Source organism: Peromyscus leucopus, chromosome 23 (assembly GCF_004664715.2).
Source record: "Peromyscus leucopus breed LL Stock chromosome 23, UCI_PerLeu_2.1, whole genome shotgun sequence".
Classification (NCBI taxonomy): Eukaryota; Metazoa; Chordata; class Mammalia; order Rodentia; family Cricetidae; genus Peromyscus; species Peromyscus leucopus.
Window position 1 is genome coordinate 14,609,438 of NC_051082.1, and position 23,039 is coordinate 14,632,476.

At 52.7% G+C, this 23,039-nt stretch overlaps 1 protein-coding gene and 1 non-coding gene across 2 annotated transcripts in view; both read left to right on the forward strand.

The window, feature by feature from the left end:
• Positions 1-546: 546 nt before the first annotated feature.
• The window catches only part of Bcl7a (BAF chromatin remodeling complex subunit BCL7A), a 38,168-nt gene continuing 15,675 nt past the window's right edge, over positions 547-23,039 (forward strand). The window contains exons 1-5 of the mRNA XM_028885851.2: positions 547-672; positions 1,103-1,198; positions 7,953-8,034; positions 12,258-12,354; positions 20,270-20,437. Of these exons, the coding sequence (XP_028741684.1) occupies positions 1,107-1,198; positions 7,953-8,034; positions 12,258-12,354; positions 20,270-20,437 (439 nt within the window). The 5' untranslated portion in view covers positions 547-672; positions 1,103-1,106. The remainder of the gene's footprint in view (positions 673-1,102; positions 1,199-7,952; positions 8,035-12,257; positions 12,355-20,269; positions 20,438-23,039) is intronic.
• Positions 16,049-16,219, forward strand: LOC114704573. Its single transcript, XR_003736290.1, has one exon. It is a non-coding gene; the product is annotated as a U1 spliceosomal RNA (small nuclear RNA).

Sequence of the window (23,039 nt, forward strand, 5' to 3'; positions counted from 1 at the left end):
TCCTTGACTCAGTTTCCCCATCTGTGAAATGACTGGGTGTTGGGCTCGTTCCTCTCCAGGCACTAAGCTTGCCCACATTAGGTCATCTCTTTTCCCAGCATCCACCTGGGCAAGCATTCGCTCTGGTCCAGCCGGGTTTAGCCGCAGCTGCACACCCACCTGTCCCTATCCCGGTTGACGGCGGTAGATTCTGCCACCCAGCTCTGTCCTGGGATCGGGGGCGACAGCCTCTCGAAAAGTCTTTCTGGGCTGGACCAGTCCAGTTTACCTGCTGCTCCCGGTCAGGACCCTGCGCTCCCACCCGGAGCCGTTTCAGATTAATTTGTGGTCCTCCGACATACCCCCGGGAGGTCTATCCGTGCCTGGGGCAACTTATCTCCGAGGGAAGGGAAGCCTTGCGGCAATGCCAATTGCCACCGGGCTCGGGCACCTTCAACTAGGACCCTAGTTAAAGCACGGTTGAGGCAGACGTCTTAGCTCGCACATTTCAACGAGGCAGCTAGCTAGCTGGCCAGAGCCCGGCGCCTCAACTCTTTCCAAGATCACGAGTCCGGAACCGCCGCCTCCAACTCTGAGAAGTCAAGCGCCCGACCAGAAACTTGCGCGATCGCGCCCGCGGCCACCCCCAGCCAGGCCAGGGGCACCCACGGCCTCCAGTCTGCCATCCCCAGGGTGTGTGTCTTGGTGGGGGGGGGAGGGGTCCCCACCGCACCTGCGGCCTCCGAGTCGGGGAGTCGGCGCGCGGGCCAGTCCCGCGTGCTGGGAGGTCGGGGTCACCCCCCTGATCGTTCCCCTCCCCCCCAACTCCCCCGGGCGAGGTCCCCGAGGCTCCCCCGGGGAGGGCGTCGGCGCCCGGAGGCCGCACTCCTGCCGGCCGCGCCGCTCCCCCTCGCTCTGTGTGCAGCTGCCGCCCGGCGCTTGCGCACTGGGCCCCGGGCGCGCGGCGGCACCAGGCTTTGTGTGTGCGCGTATGTGTGTGAGTGTGTGTCTGTGCGCGAGTGAGAGAGCGGGCGAGTGTGGCGAGCAGGACCCGGCGGGCGCGCTCCCCCAGCCTCTCTCTCTCTCTCTCTCTCTCCTCTCTCTCTCTCTCCCTCCCCGCCAGAACCATGTCGGGCAGGTCGGTTCGAGCCGAGACCAGGAGCCGGGCCAAAGATGATATCAAGAGGGTCATGGCGGCTATCGAGAAAGTGCGCAAATGGTAAGCCGAGGCGCCGGCTCGCTCGCTCGCTCGCCCCGGCTCGCGGGCACCGCGTCGCGGCCGCCGGCAAGCCGGGACCCCAGCGGCCAGCAGCCGCGGGGCGCAGCGACCCCGGGCCCGGAGTTGGCGAGGACGGCGCGGCCCGGGTCACCTGCGCCCCGCGGGGCTGCGTCCGCTGCCCAGGTGTGCTTGGCGCGGGGTCGCCCACCTGGCGCGGCGGCGGCGGTGGCGGCGGCGGTGGTGGCAGCGGCGGCGAAGGCGACGGCGGCTGCCACCCGGAGCTCCGAGCTCGGGAGAGGGGGGTTCGCAGCCGGCCCCAGAAGCCATTTCGTTTTTTTGTGCAAGTCACATGAAAGCGGCTTCCCGCGCGCCGGGGCCGTGATGCCGGCGCGGCGGCGGCGGCGGCGGCGGCGGCGGGCAGAGCGCGAGCTCCATTGTGCAGCGCGGAGCGGGCCGCGGTCTCCTCCCGGGGCGACGCGGCGCCGGTGTCCAACCCCCCCCCCCTCTTTGCAACACACACACCCCACGCCCCGACCCGTCCGCAGCTCCCCGCCTCCCCAGGCCTCGGCGCCCTCGAGTCTGCGGAGTTTGCAGAGCGCGAGCCGTTTAAATTTAGCGCTTTGGGCAGCCTGGAGCGAGGGCTCCGGGCGAGGAAGGAAGATGGGGGCGAGCGCTGGGAAGGCGGCGGCGCGGCCGGGAAGCGGGGCGCCCATGGCTCCCACCCGCTCCGCGCGGTACCCGGAGCTGGGGGTGGGGGACACGCGATGTTGGCTGCCAGAAGCCAAGTCCTGGGCCGTGTCTGCCGTCTCCAAGCCGGAGCTGGTGTTTGTTTTGCGGAGAGGAGCGAGCGACCGTTGTTTTTGTTCTCTGCACCGGGGGAGGAGGAGGGGACCGCGAGATTCGGTGTGGGCCGTGCGTGTTTTTCAAGCTCAAATTAGATCGTGCCCGGCGTGGCCTCGTTGTCATTAGTAGGATGGAACATGTTCACGGGCCTCGTCGGGATCTGACTCCGAGGCGGCCCCAGAGGCCAGGCCTGAGGCGCCAGTAGTCAGTCCACCACCGGGTTGGGTCAGACTTGTTGAAAACTCCCTGCTCCCCGATTTCAACTTTATTATGGTGTTTTTTTTTTTTTTTCTCACGGCTGCATGGGGGTCCGAGAGAGAGACGAGCAGCCGCGAGGGTGTCCCCAAGTGTCAGCGGCGGCGGGCTGGTCCTGTCCTTTATAGGAACTGGCCAGGCCCCACTGCAGGCTGTTTCTTTTGGGGGTGTCGTTTCTTGAGTAACGTCTCGGTGGTTGTTGTCTTTTTTTTTTAACACTACTCGGGGGCTTGTCTCAGGTCTGGTGGTGTCACAAGTTAGCTGTCCTTTCAGAGTGAAACCCAACAACAACAACAAAAAAAAAAGGCAAGGAGAAAAATCAATAAAGTCCACGTGCTCCCGGGCCTCCTATGGAAAGGGCTGTCTGCGGATGGCCGGATGCCCGCCGTGGGCTGGGTTTGGCTCCAATGGGACAAAGAATTTTCACAACCGTGAGAAGGGGAGGCTTTCCAAAGTTGAGATCCAAGTCCTGGGTGCCGGGAGCTCCCCTGCTGAGCAAGGCGCCCAGTGCCCAACTGGAGCCATTTAAAAAATGGCAGAAACAGCTGCGGGCCAAAACGCAGAGGAAAACACACGGTACCCTCTCTCCTGTGGGACTCTCCAGGGAAGGCTGGGGTGGCCCCCCTCCCCTGCCTCAGTCCCGGTGCAAAGAAAGAACCGATGTGAGGGCGTGAGTCCCTTCTGTCTGTCACCCGCCTGGAGGGTAGAAAGGGCCTGGTGTAAGCTGCCTTTCTGGTCCTGGAGCTGTGACAGCTGCGGCTGAGTCTGCCAGCTGCTCCGCAGGGCGGGCAGATGGAGGGATGGGGCTTTCCACCCTGCGGGCCCCAGAGCAGCAGGCCTGGAGGCTTCCATCCTGGCCGGTTCACAGCCTGCCAAGCCTGGGATTGGAGTGGGGGATGTGGCTGCCTTCTTCCCTGTGTTTTTGGGGAAAATCAGCACATCGCGACCTCCAAAGACCTCTCCTGGTTAAGTTTCTACTTTAGTTCCTTGCTGTGACCTTGAGCAGAATAAGAAACTCACTTCTCTCACCCTGGCAACCCCGGGGATTCAGTGCCCCCTGGCCTTCTCAAACTGTTGAGGACTGACTGACCAGTCAGGAGGAGTCACCGGAGTACACAGGAACCCTTGTAAATGTCCTTATGTGAGGTGGACTTTGTAGAAATTTTGGTTTTGCTTCACTCCCCGTTTTAAACAGAAATGGAGGGGGCTTCCTTGAGGTGCAGAGTCTGGTCTTTCCCTGTCTCTAGAACAGTCTTGCAATCCACCCTGAAGGCTTTGGGGCTGTTTATTAACTGTGGCCACCAACCATGCATTTCACCACTGGCTGAGACGTGGGGTTGCCAGAATTAGCAAATGAAAATACACAGCACCCAACTAAATTTGAATTTCAGATAAATAGCGAAATGATTTTTAAAAATAAACCTTTCTCCCGGGTATGGTGGTGGTGGTGGTGCATGCCTATAATCTCAGCACTTGTGAGGTAGAGGCAGGAGAATCAGGAGTTCAAGGCCAGCCTCAGCTACCTAGTGAATTCAAGGCTAGCCTGGGCTACATTCAAGCTTCTCTCTAAAAAAAATAAAAAATAAAAAAAATAAATGCAATTTTCTGCTGAGATTAATGCTTTAGCGGTAGAATTTGAACTTAATATGCGCAAGGCTCTGGGTTTTGTCTTCGGGCTGTACACACACACACACACACACACACACACACACACTCACACCTTTGTGTTAAGTATATTCCATGAAATACACATACCGACACATATCGTAAGTTATCCATTTATCTGAAAAATTCAAAATCAGTGAGTCATTCTGTATTTTATCCAGAGGGGAGCTGAGGTGCCTGGCATTCTAGTCAGTCCGAAAGCCTACGGTGGTATTTCTCCTCATACCCTCTTGGCCAGCCTTTCCCTTCCTTTGCCCTGCAGAAGAAGCCTGTGTGAGCTGGGGCCTCCCTAGCCACAGTTGGAAGCTATTTCTCGTCTCCTTTCTGCCTGGTGGTCCCAGCAGAGCAGGTTGGTGGGGTGTGAGGTGGCCAGAAGATGGCTGTAGGAGAACAAAATGGTTGGTCCCTTTTTGGGAAACTGGGCCAGACTTAGAAGGCCCCGAATATGAGTGGAAAAGACGAAGCGGGGTCAGAGCTGCGTAGTAGCCTTTCTGCTCTTGGTTCAAGGGGCCCCTTAGCAATGTGCCATAAAGACAGTGGCCAGTTTGGTGGAGGCTTTCCACCCATCCCTGAGAGAGGCCAACTGAGGGACACGCCGACCCTCCTGATTAGGATGAGGACAAGTCCCCCAAGGTGACAAAGACTGGCCCTGTAGTGAATGTCCAAAGATGGATTTAGAGCTCTTTGGAGTCAGCAGGGACGCCTGGAGCACACTGGACCTGGATCCAGGAGAACCCTGGAAATTCCCCTTGGCCTTGAGAATCTGAAAATGGACTCTTGTCGTTTATATAAGAGCCTGAGCTGGGGAAGAACTTTGGAGCTCTGTTCCCACATCTGGGGCTTCCTTGCATCCCTTTGTCTCAGGAACATGATTCTGGTAGACTGGAGGGAAGCCGGTTCCGGGGGCCATGGAGGCGAGAGGACTCGGGCTCTGTGCGGACGGAGTTAGTTTGGTGGCTAGGTTGAGCGGCAGCCTGGTGGTCCGTGGGAATGCCTCCAGGTGGTGAGAGGTTGGGGCCGGGAGGGAGCCAGTGTGTGTCATCTGGAGCAAGCTGTGGCGTCCAGGGCCATGTGGGCCCCAGATCATGTTTTGAGAGTGGCCAAGAATCTGGTTTTTATGGCTCCCTCTTTCTTTCGTTCTTTCTTCTACGTTGGCAATGGAGTCAGCTTTTGAAAAGTCCTAGGAAGGTCCAATAAGACAGGCCTGTGGGTCATTTGTTTCCTGCCCTGTAAGATAACGGGAACTGTCCTGTTCCCTCCTCCTGGGAGCAGCCAGCTGTGTGTTCCCCCATTGATGGGCATAGGGCGCTTACAGGAGACCTCAGCTGCTCCCCTGAGCCAGTCAGCGCCTCTGTGAGACCTCTGTCCCGCTTCCCAGGAGGCCAAGGGCTAAGTCCCAGGTCAGAGGTCAAAGGTCAATCCCAAGGTCAGCATCTACTTTTGGTTTGTTGTTGTTATTGCCCGTCTCCCCCCCCCCCCCCCCCCCACAGATGGGGTTTCTCTGTGTAGTCCTGGTTGTCCTGGAACTTGCCTCCAGAGTGCTGGGGTTTTGGTTGTTTTTTTTTTTTTTTTTTTAATTCTTTTATATTTTATTTATTTTTCTCTGTGCTCGCACATAAGGGAGAGGAGAGCACTCACAGATGCTATGATGCACCTCTTGGGGAGGTCAGAGGACAGACAGCTTGTGGGCGTAAGTCATCTCCTCCCACCACGTCGGGTCGGTTCTGAGATCTAACTCAGATCATCAGGTACCTTTCCCTGTGACCTACCGAGCCAGCTCACCAGCCCCTATTATTATTATTATTATTATTCTCACCATGTAGTTTAGAGCCGCCTGGGACCTAGAGTTAGCAGTCATCTTGCCTCTGCCTCCCAAGTGCCGGGATTTTAAGGTTGCTAAAACTGTACACCATCATGCCCAGCTCCCAAGGTCAAGTTCATAACTCTTGCCTCTGTCCCAAAGCCCCCTCACTTTCCACACCTAGCAATAGTCTACGAACTGTTTTCTCTCTGGGGTGACCTCGGCATTCCCGTGAAGAGGTCCTCGGCTCGGGAAGAAGGACCCAGTGTGCAGCTGGTGGCCTATAATGCACTGCTAACTTCAGACGTTCACCCTGGTTCCTGTCATCTTGGGAGGTCCAGAACTCTGGCGTACTTTCCAACCTGAACTATGGCCTTTGTGTTACAAGTTAATTATTTAAAAAAAAAAAATTAAATTAAATTAACCCTCTCCAACTTTGAATTGGTTGATTTACTAAGACTCAGACCAAGGAAGCTCGTCAAGGGCTTGTGAGTACTCATGGGGTGTGACTTTGGCCTTCTGATTCTAGAAACTTCTGTCCCCAGGTGGTCTCTAGAATGGACTGTTCCTGCCCATGGGCAGCAGAATAGCGGAAGGTGGACTCTGGCATCAAAACCTATATTCACTTTTATTTTACCATGTTTTGTCTGTGGCGACCATGACCATGGTCAAAGTTCCCGGAATGCTTGTTTCCTCATCCGTAAGATGGGTTCCTACCTTTTGGTAATCTCAGAGAAAGGAGGAGAGGGGCCCTAGAGCTTGGCCTCTAGTACATACACAGTGGCCATCAGGCTTGTATCTCTACTTGTCAGTGAGGTTGTTCCTGGGAAGGGCTCTATCCCTCCAGGTACCTCCCGAGTACTCCTAAGAGTTAAGGATGGATGGGTCTGTGGCTCGTGTGCTCTGCCTCCAGGAGGCAGGAGAGAGGTGGAAGGAGACCTCTGTCTTCACTTCGTGCTTCCCCTGCCAAAAGGAGCCTGGGCGGGGCCTGACAGATGCTCTGGAAAGTCCGGTGCCGGTGCTGCCGAGGGTTTGGATTCTCACCGTGGGGTTATGAGTTCACCTCCTCAAGTCTCGCTTCCTTGATCTGTCGAGTGGGAAGGTGACACCGTGTAAACATCAGGGTAGGTGGGTGTGGTGCTTAGCACACGTTGGGAGCAACCCGAAATGGTCTCCTCGAACGGTGACAGCCAGGCCACAGCTGACAGGAACTTGGAGACCTGGCGGGCCAGAGTTTGTGGATGGAGGTGTAGGGTTTGGTTAGCACCCCTCCCCGACAGCTCCCCAGAGCCTCAGTAGTGGACGCGTGTGTCCCAGTAGCCTGTGAGAGGAAGACCATAGGTAAGGTCTGGGTGGAGAAGCCAAGGTCCTCACATTGCCTCGGTAGCAGCGGGACTGTTGTCATTGAGACTACAGCCGCGCCTCTTCCTCTGATCTCTTGTCTCACCGTGGGTCCCTCAAATCAGCTGGGATCCTTTCTGCACTCGAAGAAACTTCAGGCTGCCTCCCTGAGATGGCCAAGCTGGACCCCAGACCGTTGGGGTTTAAACTCCACCTCTGCCTCTGGTGACTCTCCCCAAGTTGTGCCTCCCCCCTGCCCAGGCACAGGGCCTCTGAATATTAAGAGGTGACACTGTCTAACAGTAATAGTCTAGATGATGGTAGTGGCTTGGAGAGGGCGTCATTATTATCCCTGATGAAGCCGGTCATTCCTTTCCCTTCTTGCAGCCTGTAATTTTCTCATCGGTATCCCCGCCCCTCTCAGCGGGGCCCTTGGGTTCTGTCCTGTGGGAATTTAGAACCCAGGTGATCAGGGGTCCACGTGGAGCCTCAGCCGAAAGGATCCGTCCCCACAAGGCCAGGCTCACCTCTCTATGCCCACCCCACCCCTCCTCTATGCCCCTGTGCTGTTGTGAAGGGAAGCGGCCGGAAGGCCAGGGCTGAGGCTTGCTTCCCGGGTTCCAGGAGGGTAGGCCGGATGAGGCTTACACAAAGCCGAGGGCATTCCCCTGGGCCCCAGCCATCAAGGACGGAGCTGGGAGTCCAGCCATATCTGTGTGATCAAAGCTTGCTGTCCTGGCCCCTGGGCGACGCAGACATCTCTTTGTAGCTGTGACCTCTGCCACCCTCCACCCATAAGCAGTCCTGTCCAAAGCCCCCCGGTTATGGGCTCTTCCTCATTTCCCGCAGGGAGAAGAAATGGGTGACTGTTGGCGACACCTCCCTACGGATCTACAAGTGGGTCCCTGTGACGGAGCCGAAAGTTGACGACGTAAGTACACAGGGTTGTCATGTCTTCATCCCCTACCCAGGGTGGCCTCTACAGTGCAGGGAAGAGAGGATGTCGGGTTCTGTCCGTGGCCTGGGGACCTGAAACCAGACTACTTGGAAGGCACAGAGCCTAGCCTAGGCCTAGAAAGCCCACTGGGCCTGGGTCATCAGCCCCCTACAGTCCTACCCTAGAACCTGGCCCTCAGTGACAGGGGAATGTCCCTAGAAAGTTGTCCTCTGTATTAAGAGTCCCACAGTTGGTCAGTGGAGACACACTTTTATACGGGGCTCACTCCCCCTAGAGCCCTGGGCACTATGTGTAGGAACAGGCGGTGTGGTACCCAGGTATACCAAGCCTCCGCCTTCACTGTGGCCCCATTTCTGAACACCCATCCATCTGGCAGACCCTGCGCTCATGCCTCACACCAAGGTTAAGCGAGACAGATGGACGGTACTGATGGTGGTGACCATGCTGTGTCCTGGAGAAGGATGCTTACGCGCAACCAACCCACTTCCCGCCTAAAGGCCTTTGTACTACTGGTCTTTTCCATGCCTGCCCCTGCCCAGGTTACCCATCCTTGGTACCCTCCTCTGAGAAGACAAGAGCTTGGCCCCAGCTGCTTCTGAGAGCAACATGGACATGGTTGATAAGTTTTATTTTGGGGCAGCAGCTTCCTCGGTAAAGACGGAGGCTAAGCTTCCCTTCTAAGGGACTTGCCTCTCTGATCCATCTTCAATAAATAACCTGCTCCTTGAGCTCTCGGGGAGAGGGGGAGGTGGGGGGGGGTGCACAGGAACGGACAGACGGACACAGATGGGGACACACACACACACACACACACACACACACACGATTAATACCAGGCTGGGAACTTAGGTAACTGGCAACCCTTCTCATTTTGACCAGGGTTTCTTCTGAAACCACCAAGACCCCTCTTACCATAAGGGACCAAGGCTTGGCCCGGTCCACTTGTAACTGGACAAAGAGCAGGGTGTCCCTAGTCCTCGGAGGCAGTTCCTGGCTCCGGGCCCCTGCCTGGGCCTTGCACATCATTAGGTGATGTAGAAATGCTGGCAGTGTCTGAGGAGACGTGGTCCCTGCTCTCAAGGAATTTCTGATCTCGTTGGGGGAAGATAATTATAGACTAGCACGCAGCAGACACCAGGGAGGGGCCAAGTGGCGTATGATCAAGGGGAGCGTGTCATATGTGGGAAGGGATGGGACAGCTCCCGGCTGGGCAAAGCGCACTGGCTATCGATGGAGTCAGACAAGCCCTGGCTAACCTGTGAGGCTGGATGCGTCACCTCACCATGGGGCCTCCTGCCCTCTTCCCTGTGTAGGGGAGCCGTGCCTCATACCTAGCTTGTGGTTTCTTTCTTTTTTCTTTTTTTTTTTTTTTTTTTTTTTGGTTTTTCGAGACAGGGTTTCTCTGTGTAGCTTTGCGCCTTTTCCTGGAACTCACTTGGTAGCCCAGGCTGGCCTCGAACTCACAGAGATCCGCCTGCTCTGCCTCCCGAGTGCTGGAATTAAAGGTGTGCGCCACCACCGCCCTGGCCCTAGCCTGTGGTTTCTGTACCCAGAGTGCACTGTGTTGCCTGGAGAATCCCTGGCCTAGCCCAGGGTTCCAGAAATGCGAATCCCTTTCACCTCTGAGCCGTGACAGCTGGCTGCTGCCTAACCAACCCCTCTTTCTCTGGGGCTGAGCATCTGGGTAAGATGCAGATTTCTGGGCCCTACCCCAGACAGCTACGTTAGAATCTCCAGACAGCCAGGAATCTGCGTGGGGTGGGGTGGGGTCAGCTTTATGGTTTTAGAAAATACTCAATTAGGAGCTGGGCAGTGGTGTCGCACATCTTTAATCCCGGCACTTGGAAGGCAGAGGCAGGGGGATCTCTGTGAGTTCCAGGCCAGACTGGTCTACAGAGCGAGATCCAGGACAGCCAGGGTTAAACAGAGAACTCCTGTCTCAAAAAATAAAAACAGGAAAAGAAAAGAAAAGCCTCAATTAGGACACAGTTATACCATCTTTTTTTTTAATAAACAATATTTTTGAAGTTTTCGTTCTTTCTGATAAGCAGAACAGTTGTCAAAATTCAGATGTTACTTTCTTTTTATTTGTTTTGGTGTGTGTGTGTGTGTGTGTGTGTGTGTGGTCATGCATGCGTGTACCGTGGCATGTGAGTGGAAGTGAGGAGATAATCTGTGGGGCTCCGTTCTCTCTGCCATGTGGGTTCCAGGGGTGCAGCTTAGGGCTTCGGGCTTGACAGCCAGTGCCTTTACTGCTGAGCCCTCTCACGGGCTCCTGTTCCAGAATTCTAGCCGAGGAGTTTGCATGACTATGGCCCTGCTAACTCTGGAGTGCGTGCTCATTGTTTCATTTTGTTTTATATTTTTTGAGGCAGGGTCTTGCTATACAGCCCAGGCTGGTCTCGAATTCACTCTCCCCTGTCTCAGTCATGCTAGGATTGCAGGCGAAAGCACATTCTTTGAAAGGGTGAATTCTGCTTTGAGGGTGCAGCTCCATGGTAAAATGTTTGCCTAGCGTATGAGTCTCTGTGTCCTTCAAACCCCACGATGCTGGGATTGGAAGTGTCTATAATGGCCCAGTAGTAAAGGCCCTTGCCACCATGCCTGACAACCTGAGTTCGATCCCTGGAAGTCCCATGGTAGACTGAGAGAACCAGTTCTGGAAAGTTGCCTCTGACCTTTGCCTATGCACTGGGCAACCTCCCCGACCCCACCCCCTGCACACACATACAAGTAAAATAAATATAATGTAAAAATCAGTAATTCTTGCGGGCCATTGGTGGCGCTTGCCTTTAATCCCAGCACTCGGGAGGCAGAGGCAGGTGGATCTCTGTGAGTTCCGAGGCCAGCCTGGGCTACAGAGTGAGTTCCAGGACAGACTCCAAAGCTACACAGAGAAACCCTGTCTTGAAAAACAAACAAACAAACAAACAAAACATTAGTAATTCTATTTACCATTTTCATCAGTACCCGTTAGCAGTTACTCCCCATGCCACCAGTAATCATATGTATGCTCTGCCTCTGTTCATTTGTAGTTTCTTTAAATGTTACTTTCAAAGAAAATGGCTTATTTTGTAACTGTGTTTGAATGTTTTGTCTGCATGCATGTATGCACACCCCCTGCATGCAGTTCCCTCAGAGACCAGAAGAGGGCATTGGATCTCCTGGAACTAGAGTTAGAGATGGTTGTGAGCCACTATATGGGTGCTGGGAACTGAACTTGGGTCCCCTGCAGGAGCAGCCAGTGTCCTGAACAGCTGAGCCATCTCTCCAGACCTATTTAAATATGAATTTTGCCGCATACCTCTTCCTAAATCTGCCACCTGTATACACACACACCCCCTCTTGGGTCTACCCCCCTGTAGGTAACAGTACACCTACTTTTATCCTTCCAGAGTGCCCATGCTCACTAGTGTGCACATAGGGGCAGTCCCCTCGACACACCCCAACAGTGCTGGCAGCTGCATGCTCTGCCCCTCTTTGTCTTGGGAATGTTGAGATAGTTTAACGTGTTCATGCCTCACAGATCTTTCTGATTAAAATCCAGAGAGAGCCGCCTTAGTCTCTGTAATTGTTGCATTGAACCATCAGACCGTCTGTGATTTATTTTAGGAGTGTTTTACTATCGCTCATAGAAACCAAAATGATTCTGTTTCCTTGAGATCTGCGGGTGTGCCTCACCCTCAGAGCACTCCTCTGGTATGTATGAGGCTCTGGGGTTGGTCCCCAGCACCCCAAAAGCATCTTCTCCATTCCTCACTGCCTCTTTGAGTTTTTCCATCCTTCCCAACGCTTTGAGAAAGTCAGCCCCCAAGGGGCTCAAGCGTGACCCATGTCTTTGCCATGACCATACCTGCCCTGGCTAGCATGACAGTGACCACGACCTTGCCCATAGTTTCTCCCTCCTGAAGAAGAAGTTCCCACTAGCCAGGGTGTTGGCCTGCCTGCAGGCGACTGACTGCCCCACAGACAGGTGAGACGATGTCTCAGAATCCTTCTTCCCTTGGTGAGACGCTTTGATGCCAAGGTGGGCACAGAACACCTTGTGGTCCTCATTCAGATGCAGGCCAAGACAACCTGCCAAGGCTTGGGGGTTCTGACGGATGGAATTAAATATTCATGCCACTCATACACACACACACGCACACACGTACATGATTGACTGACTGGGTTTCTGCTCCTTGTTTCTCCACTAGAAAAACAAGAATAAGAAGAAAGGCAAGGATGAGAAGTGTAGCTCCGAGGTGACTACTCCGGAGGACAGCTCGTCACCAGGGATGATGGACATGCACGGTGAGCCCCACCGCAGCCGGCCTCCCCGCCCGGGACTCAGGAAGCCCTGAGTTGTGTGTTCCTCTGGCTGGTTTGTTCACATTCCAGGCAAAGGGTAGGAGGGCTGGGCAAGACTGCCAGGCCTCCGTGCCAAGGAGGAGCTCTTCAGAGGAGACATTTCTTTCCCTGGCATACCTAGCCAAGAAACAAAACAGAAACATAGAAATCACACCCTTTCCTCACCCAGGGGCACAGTCTCACAGCCGCCCCTGGCAGCCCTGCCCACCCAGGAAGATTTGGGAGGGGGCATGTGATGTGCCAGAACCACGACTGTATTTCCCACTCTCCATTTTTGCTTTGCTCTTGGGAAACTCCAGAATGGGTTTCTGAGTAGTTCGTGGTCACCGTAGGAACCCGGGCACTGCCCTCTCTTGACAACCTAACTTCCTGATTGGCTGTCTGATTTTAGAAGTTGTGATGTGTGTTCGTCCTATCCATCACGGTGAGGCTGGGGCTGTGATGTAGCCAGTCTCCTGTTTTCACCTTGTCTGTCTGTCTCTCTCTCTCACCTTATCGAAAGGAAAGGCTCAAATCACAGTCCTATGGCTCCGTGAAATGTCCATAAAATGCGCACGCCTCCTAGCCAGCCTGTTCAAAAGCACAGGATGTGCTCCGTCTGTCCCGACAGGCCTCTCTACGAGGAGAGCCACCGTAGACGTTCCAACCTGAAGTTTTGGTGGGAGATGATTCGGTTTCTGTCACTATAACAAAATGCTTGAGATGCTGCAGTTTGAAAGAGGAAGGATTTGCTTGGGCTTATGGCATCAGAGGCTGAGTCTGTTCAGTTGATGCTGTTGTTTTGGGGCCTCCGGTGGGCTAGCACACCGTGGTGGGAGCAGCGAGGTAGAGGAAGCAGAGCAGGCTTCCTTGGAGATGCGTGCCTGTAGTCCCAGTCTTCAGGAGGTAGAGACAGGAAGATCACAACCTGGCCTACATAGTGAATTCTAGGCCAGCCTGGGCTATAGAGTGAAACCGTATCTCAAAACCAAGGGGGCCTTCAGTGGCTAGAAGACCTCTCCCTAGGCTCCACTGCTTAAAGTTTCTGCTGCCTCCCAACTGCACCAAGCTGAGGATTTAGCCTTTAACACATGGGCCTTTGGGGACATTTAAGATTCAAACCATATAGCAGCGTTTGATATTTGTGAATCACAAAACCTGCTTTACTGCTGTTGTTTGAGAAGTCAGGTGTTGCTGGCTGCGGCAGGAACAGCGATCATCCCTTAGGGGAGACATGGACGCTCTAGCCCCCCTGGCCACCCCATCCTGTCTCCAGGCTGGCCCCACCCTTCCAGAATCTACCGTACTTCCCTCCCCTCCCCCCCTTTCTTCTCTCCACTCCCTCTCTCCCTCCCTCCTTGTCTCTCTCTCTCCCTCCCTCCTTGTCTCTCTCTCTCCCTCCTTGTCTCTCTCTCTCTCTCCTTAGTTTGTTTATTTATTGTTTGTTTCATTTTGTTTTTTGTTTTGGAGAACAATGTCTCACTGTTGTGTAGCCCTGGCTGGCCTGGAACTCATTGTGTAGAGCAGACTGGCTTGAAACTCACACGTCTAACTACCTCTACCTCCTGAGTATTGGGGTTAACACCATGTGCCACCACACCCCATACATGTATTTATTATATGTGCACATGCCATGGCACACATGTGGAAGTCAGAGGACAGCATGGGGGAGTCCTATCTTCCCTTCCACCCCGTGGGTCCCGAGGATTGAACTCAGGTCACCTGACTGGCACAGAGCTCTGGGTCCTATCCCTAGTACTGTGTAAACTGGGTATGGGGGTACAGGTCTGTAATCTCAGAAGTTCAAGGTCATCGTAAATACCAAGCTCAGGGTGAGATGTGGAATATGGCCCGGTTGGTTCCCTGCCGTTCAGAAGCAGCCTCTCTCTGACTTTTCCATGACCTCCCCTAACTGTGTCGTGTTGAGTTAGTGATGTAACCTCTAGCCTTCTGGATGGTTTTAACCCGTAGAATTTGGTGGCAATGCCTGCTACATGAAGTCCTTGTGGGGATTAGAGGAGACAATCTCTGAAGAGCCTTGGCATGTTAACAGCTACCATTTATGAAGCCATCACAATGTGCCAAGCGTCTGGTAACAACAAGGCTCATCTCACAGATGAAGAAACTATGGCTGGGGTCGGGGGAGAGGTGTGTGTGTGTCAACTCACCCCATTAGCAAGCTGGTAACTTCCAATGCTAGAGTTGACATGTGAGAGCCTTTGTGGGCAGAATCTAGACTTGCTGCCTGGACCGATGGGGAAAGAGCCAGCTCCTGGACATAGGGAGCACATCCACCCGCTCCCCATCATTTTCATTTTAACTCACGAACAACCAAGACCAAGGCAGGGGTGGCCAAGCGTGAAGGCTTGGGGACAGATGTGGGCCTGGCAAGAATGTTTCCAGAAGGCTGGGGAAGGGGCACAGCAGGAGCTGTGGAGGTCACCCACACTGGTGTCTGTAGTCTACACATTTGGCCATGTCAGCTGTGGACCACGGTTCCCAGGCCCCGGGCCCCAACATCTGCCTAGTTGGACATTAATGCTCAAGGTCATTATTAACAGAATTTCCATCACGTTTGGGTCTTGACCCAGGACTTTCTTGCAGGTAAATGAGGAGAACACATATTTCAAGTCAAGAGTTCACAAGAGAATGCTTTTATGTAACTAGCATTCCAGAGTACAGTTACGTGAGATCAGCGGGGCTCTGTGACTGCCTGGTGCTTCTCCAGGGGGAGGTAAAAGAGAGACTAGGAGTTGAGAGTTGGTCCACATCGGATGGGAGGCACACATCTGTAATCCCAGCCCTGGGGAGAGAGGGAGGAGGACCGGAGTTCAAGGTCATCCTCGGTGTCTCCTGAGGCCAGCATGAGCTACATGAGACTGTGTCTTAAATAAAAACCAGAGAAACAGCAGATAGATCTGAGGGGTCAATTCTCCCATCTGTAGGAATTTTGGTAGCAATATCAGGTAGGTAGGTAGGTAGGTAGGTGCCCATGAGTGGGTTGTTGAGTGAATGCAGTGTCTGGGCATGGTAGCACACCTGTAGTCCCCAACTCCCTGGAAACTGAAGCCAGAGGATTGCTCGAGACTACGATTTTAGGGCTAGCCTGGACCACATGGCAAGGCCTTGTTTTCAGAACATAATGGGATAATTGTAAATGCTCTTTCTCAGAGCATGACACATAGTAGGTACCCGGAGATCTTGGAGTGCCTCTGCCATCCTCCCTTTTACAAGACCCTACACACAGCACTGCCCATAAAGACCACCTCAGATTATAGTGCTCTTTATCTTGTTTGAGACTGTCAATTTGTTTTTTGGTTTTTGTTGTTGTTGTTTTTGAGACAGGGTCTCTCTGTGTAGTTTTGCACCTTTCCTGGAACTCACTCTGTAGACCAGGCTGACCTCAAACTCACAGAGATCCACCTGGCTCTGCCTCCCGAGTGCTGGGATCAAAGGCGTACGCCACCACCACCCAGATGAGACAGTCAATTTGAAGTCTTTGCTGGCCTGAACTCACTGTGTAGAGCAGGATCTCAAATTTTCAGTAATCCTCCTGGCTCTGCTCCTGAGTACTAGGATTATAAGCATGAGCTGTCATGTGATAGAGTGTTTCTATAAGATCACCACTTGGGTATCTTTGGTCTAAAATGACTGTATCATACTTACCTGGCAGAGGAGGTCAAGGCCCGGAAGGTGGTTTCCAAGGGCGAGGTTCCTCCATTACACTTGGGATTTGCTGATTCACACATGACCCCTGTGATTCTCCCCAATGTGGGAAACTCAACTGTGTAATTTGTGGGAGTTGGGGATGCATTTATGCTTTTCCCTATAAAAATTATTTTGTGTTTTTTGTTTTTTTTTTCCAGAGCTGAGGACCGAACCCAGGGCCTTGTGCTTGCTAGGCAAGCGCTCTACCACTGAGCTAAATTCCCAACCCCTCCCTATACAAATTAAAAATCAAATAAAATGACTCTACCCATGAAAGGGGGGTCAGGACAAGGGGAGGTATACCCTGGATCCCAGGTCTGTCTCCACCTTAACCATTAATACCACTGCCCCATTACCTCTCATCTCTTCATCGGTCTCACTGTAGAGAAAACACTGTGTGACCGGGCAGTGGTGGCTCACGCCTTTAATCCCAGCACTCGGGAGGCAGAGCCAGGCGGATCTCTGTGAGTTCAAGGCCAGCCTGGGCTACAGAGCAAGATCCAGGACAGACACCAAAACTAGGCAGAGAAACCCTGTCTCAAAAAACAAAACAAAAAAAGAAAGAAAAAAAAGAAAAAAACACGGTGCGATAAGCCCCATCGACTCCCTGCTTCGGTTTTTATGAACACTAGGCCATATTTGCCGCGTGTTTTTTTAATGTTTTGTTTGTGATTGACTTTTAATTTGCATAAAAGACACATGTCTCTTGGGTATGAAGTCTGTGGAGTCCTGACAATTGTCTCCAGTTTGGGCTAAAGTACGTTTCCCCACCTAGCCATGTTTAATCTGTACCTACCCATTTCAGCATACGTTGCCAAAGGGTGACATTAACCCAGACCCAGCGTGCCATTATCTCTCCTAACAAAATTAACAATAATCCCTTAATAACTTTAAGAATCCAGACCATATGCAAATTCCCCAATTGTTCCAAAATGTGTTATAGCTGGCGCGTTCCAAATTAGATTCAATTAATTGGCACACGTCGTACTTACTGGCTAGGTCTCTTACATTTCTTTAATCTTTAGTATTCTTCCCCAGTTCTCCTTCCTTTCTTTGTTAGGGCTTTTTGGTCCCTGCATGATGGGGACAGGGCCCAGGGCGTTGGGAAGGTAGGAAAGTATTTTACCATGAGCATATATATACCAGTCCTCTTTTCAAACTGATTTCTGGGCCAGGGAAATAGCTTAGTGTGTAAAAGCACTTTCAGGGAAAGCCTGAAGACCCAAGGTCAGATTCTGGGAAAATCTGTAAATGCCGACTGTTCTCTGACTTCCACACAGGCATGTACCCCTGCACACAAAATGTATTACACACCAAAATAAATAAGTGCAGGCTGGGTGGCGGCAGTCGTGCACGCCTTTAATCCCAGCAACTTGGAGGCAGAGCCAGGTGGATCTCTGTGAGTTCGAGGACAGCCTGGTCTACAGAGAGAGATCCAGGACAGGCACCAAAACAACACAGAGAAACCCTGTCTTGAAAAATAAATAAATAAATAAATAAATAAGTGCATAAACACTTTTTGTTTGCTTGGGGGACAGGATCTGACTAGGCAGGCAGCCTTGGCTGGCCTGGAACTCAAGAGAGCCTTCTGCCTCTGCCTTGAGTGCCAGGATGAAAGGCATGTGCTACCATGTCTGGCCATAAAGCAATGCTCTTTAAAAGTTATTGGTGGGGTTAGAGTGGGAGCTGGGGAAATGGCTCAGTGGTAAAGAGTATTTATTGGTTGCTCCTGGATAACCCAAGTTCAATTCCCAGCACCTGAATGGTGGTTCACAATCATCATCTGTAATGCCAAACCCAAGAGAGCCTATGCCCTCTTCTGGCACCTGCAGGTGCCGGGCCATGCATGTGATGCAGACATGCATGTAAGCAAAACATCCATCCACATAAATTAAAAGGATTTTGTGGGTGAGGCTAGAGAGATGGCTCAAGTGGTTAAGAGCACTTGATGCTCTTCCAGAGGACCCAGGTTCAATTCCCAGCACTAGTCAGGGGTTTATAAAACTAACTCCAGCTCCAGGGGATCCAAAACCTTCAGCGCGCACCTCCACCCATGTGTACACACCCACATGCACAAACACAAACCTGCCACATAATTCAGATAAGGGCTGTGCGGCGGTGGTGTCACACGCCTTTAATCCCAGCTCTCAGGAGGCAGAGGCAGGTGGATCTCTGAGTTTGAGGCCAGCCTGGTCTATAGAGTGAGATCCAGGACAGCCAGGGCTGTTACACAGAGACACCCTGTCTCAGAAAACAAGGCAATCTTTAAAATATGTCTTATAAAAATGATTCCCGGGGTTGGAGAGATGGGTGAGTGGCTAAAAGCACTTGTAAAGGACCTAGGTTTTGTTTCCAACACCACATTGAAGCCTCCTGTCAGCCCGTTTAAGGGGAACTTTTCTGCCTTCCACAAGCACTTGTGTGGGATGGTGCACAGAATTACCCGCAGGCACACACATACACATCGGAAATTATTAAATAAAGCAGTGGTTAATTTCTGGTGCTCTTGCTACCGCTCCATAGCCCCTGCCTGTCTGACCTGAACTCATAGAGATCACCTGCCTCTGCCTACCCTGTGCCAGAACCAAGGCACATGCCCCCCTGCCTGGCTCTCCTTGTTATTTTGCATCAACAGGAATCCAGCCTGGAGCTTCAGGAAATGAGGTGGAATGTTGTAATACTACTTCATGGCTTGATACACAAAATACCTGGTTTTCTCCACCCAGAATTAAGCCTCACGGATGCCAAATTTTTTTTTTATAATTCAATATTTTTCTTTGCGAATTTGATATATGTATACAATGTATTTTGATCATATTCACCCCATAAGACCTCCCAGACCCACTCCATCCCCTCCCATCTTCCTGTCTTCCCTGTTTCTTTATTTATTTATTCATTATTTATTTTTTAAATAATCTGTTTAACTTTATGTGCATTGGTGTGAAGGTGTCAGATCCCCTGGAACTGGAGTTACAGACAGTTGTGAGCTGCCATGTGGTTGCTGGGAATTGAACTCAGGTTCTCTGGAAGAGCAGCCAGTGCTGTTAACCGCTGAGCCATCTCTCTAGCCCCTGTTCCCATATTTTTTTTTTTAAAAAAAAAAAAAGAAATTCTTTTTGTTTTTTTCAAGATAGTGTTTCTCTCTGTAGCCTTTGCTGTCCTGGCTCTCGCTCTGTAGACCAGCCTGGTCTCAAACTCACAGAGATCCACCTGCCAGTACCTCCTAAGTGCTGGGATCTAAGGTGTGCACTACACCTAGCAAGATTAATTATTTTATCTGGGCATTGTGGCGCACACCTTTAATCCCAGCGTTTGGTAGGCAGAGCCAGGCAGATCTCTGAGTTTGAGGGCCGCCTGATTTACATAGCAAGTTCCAGGACAGCCAGGGCTACACAGTGAGACCACGTCTAAAGAAAAAAGATTTATATATTTTTATTTCACGTATGGAGGCCAGTAGAGGGTCAGAGCCCCTGGAGCTGGAGTTATGGATATTTATGAGCCACCCCGTGGATGCTGGCAGCCAAGCCTGCATCCTCTGCAAGAGCAGCCCGTGTTCTGCTGAGCCGTCTCTCTAGTCCTGTGTGCCCTCGGTTTTTTGATAACTTACTGAGTCTCATTTGTGCTGCTCATATATCCGTGGGTGTGTGGCCCCGTCCACTGGAGCATGGTCAGCCTACCAAGAGCGACACCCTCAGAGAAAACAGACTCTCCCTCGGGAGAGTCAATAGCCCCTTCCTTCCGTGCTGAAATGTTGACTGGCTTGATCTTCAAGCAGCTAAAGCGACTGTGTGCCTTCCTGAGCCGCTGTGGGCCTGTCAAGGCGAGGAGCACTCAGTGTTTTGTCCGGTCCGTCCAGCCTCTGGCTCTTTCCAATCTGCCACCATCTCTGTCCGGCACGCTCCAGACACCGGGAACCTCCTTAGTTAGCCAGGGGCTGTGGGGGAGGTGTTGGGAGGGGGCAATCAGGCTCGCTCTGTGAGACTCCCTGGCCTCACAGGCTTAGGAGGCTAAAGGCAGTGAGGCATAGCAAAGCTGAGCCCCAGACGCACGCACGCACGCAAGCTCGCACGCAAACACAAGCTTGCACGCAAACGCACGCGCGCGCCGCACGCTCCCGCTCCCCTCTCCTCGGCAGCCATAGCATGTCAGCCTGTGCTCTGTTCCTGTGCAGACGATAACAGCAACCAGAGCTCCATAGCGGACGCCTCTCCCATCAAACAGGAGAACAGCAGCAACTCCAGCCCTGCCCCCGAGCCCAACGCACCTGTGCCCAGTGACGGCCCCGAAGCCAAGGCCGACGAGGCGCAGGCCGACCGGAAAGAGCACCCTGGAACTGAAGGTACTTGCCGTCCGGGAATGGGGCACAGAGGGGCGGCTGCTCAGCGGGCTGCAGCCAGACGAGCCAACTGGGCTGGGTTCCGTCCCCAACACCGCAGAAACTGAGCCTGTAGTACGTGCCTGTGATCCTAGCACTTGGGAGGTAGAGGCAGGAGGATCAGGAGGAGTTTGGGGCTAGCCTGGTCTGCAGATCATGCTTTAAAAAAAAAAAAAAAATCACTGGTGTGTGTGTGTGTGTGTGTGTGTGTCGGGGTGGAGATGGCAGAGAAGAAGTGAGGGGTTGGAAAACCAAGATAGAGTCAGAGAGGAGGCTGGCCTCCAAATGTGGTGAGCTCATAAGACCACTGTCCCCTTGCTTTTTATGAGCAGCGAGACAAGAGCCATGGGTTGAAAGACCTAAAGAACGAGAAGCCGGCGTGGTGGCGCACGCCTTTAATCCCAGCACTCGGGAGGCAGAGGCAGGTGGATCTCTGTGAGTTCGAGGCCAGCCTGGTCCACAGGAGCAAATCCAGGAAAGGCACCAAACTACACAGAGAAACCCTGCTCGAAAAATAAAAAAAATAAATAAAAATAAAAAAAACAGGAAAAGTGTTGCTTAGGGTGGAGGTGGCCACACCTTTGTGAGACGGCAGCCGTTGTCTGTGTGAGGGAGAGTGGTAGCTAGGACAGAGTGGAGCGGAGGAGCTGGTCTGGTACAAGAGCTAATAACTGGTTGTGGGTGGTACAGAGCTTTCATCCCAGCCCAGTGAAGGCTGGCACAATGTGACCAGTGTGAGGCCAGCCTGAGCTACAGAGCAAGTCTGGGGCCAGCATAGAACAAAACGAGGAAGTTTGGAGAGGTGGGCTCAGCAGTTAAGAGTATTGGTTGCTGGGCTGGAGGGATGGCTCGGTATTTTACGAGTATTGGTTGCTCTTACCGAGGACCCAGGTTCCATTCCCAGCACCCACATGGTAGCTCATGCCTGTCTGTAACTCCAGTTCTAGGGGATACAATCCAATGCCCTCTTCTAGCTCCAAGGGCACTGCATGTATGTAGTGAAATACTCATACACAAAATAAACACAAATAAATAGATAAAAGGCTAAAGATAGAGGTCAATGGTGGAGCTCTTACCAGGCATGCAAGTACCCTAGGTTTAATCCCCAGTCTCTCTCTCTCTCTCTCTCTCTCTCTCTCTCTCTCACACACACACACACACACACACACACACACACACACACACACACACAAGATGGGGAGTTGGGGATATAGCTCAGTTGGTAGAGCGCTTGCCTAGCATGCAGGAAGCCTTGGGTTCTATTCCTAGTACTGTGTAAGCTGAGTGTGGTGTAATCCTGTAATCCTAGCACTGGGAAGATGGAGGCGTGAGGACCAGAAAGAACTTCAAAGTCATCCTTGGCCACACACTGAGTTCAAGGTCAATCTGGAGAAGTGCCTAAGACTTTGAAAAAAAGATTTGTTTATTTAATGTTCACATTTCTTTCCATTTGACTCATCATCCATGGAGCTGTCTGGCCCCTAGGCCAGGGGACTTTTGAGGTCATGGTCATAGTAAAGAAAGGGAGTGTGGAGGCCCCGGAGGGCTTCTTGGTGGTGGTGCCATCGGACCCAGGCTTCAGGGATGAGCTGATGTTCCCGGAGGGCAGCTCTTCTAGTCAGGGAGACCAAGTCCCAGAATGAGGCAACTTGAGGGAGCTGTGGGATGTTGGTGTGACTGACTGACCCCGGGGAGTGCTGAGGGGCACTGGAGACTGGAGTTTAGAGGGCCTGTCTGACGACCGTTGGGGTGAACTGGGGCGTGTGCAGTCCAGACTTCAGCTAGAGGAACCCCAAAGAGCAAGAGGGCCGGCAGGGTGGTCTGAGGGCAGGTAGGGAAGTCCAGCGAGGCTCAAGGGTCTCAGATTCAGTGTGGCCGCCCTTTTTTGAGCATGTGGGGGGAGTGTTCATGCGGGAGGTTGGCCTTGGGTAGGGCGGAAGTGGTTGTGCAGGTCAGGATACAGAGAGTCTTGGTTGTGTTTCTTTTTCTTTCTTTTTCTTTTTTTTTCTTGTTTTTTTTCGAGACAGGGTTTCTCTGTGTAGTTTTGGTGCCTGTCCTGGAACTCACTCTGTAGCTCAGGCTGGCCTCGAAACTCACAGAGATCCGCCTGCCTCTGCCTCCTGAATGCTGGGATTAAAGGCGTGCACCACCACCACCCCCCCCCACCACCACCACCACCACCACCACCACCGCCCGGCTTTGGTTAGGTTTCTATTGCTATGATAAAATACCATAACCAAAGCAACTTAGGAAGGAAAGAGTTTATTTCAGCTTATAGTTCCATATCACAGTCTGTCGTCAAAGGAATTCGGGGCAGGAACCTGGAGACAGAAACTGAACCAGAGGCCAGGAAGGAGAGCTGCCCGCTGGCTTGCGCAGCCTGCCTTTTTATAGCACCCAGGACCACCAGCCAAGAGGTGGCACCGCCCACAGTGAGCTGGGCTTCCCATCCATCAAGAAAATGCCCTACAGCTTGTCCACAGGCCACTCTGATGGGGCATTTTCTCAGTGAAGGTGCCTTTCCCCAAATGACTAGCTTGTGTCAAGTTGACATAAAACTAGCCAG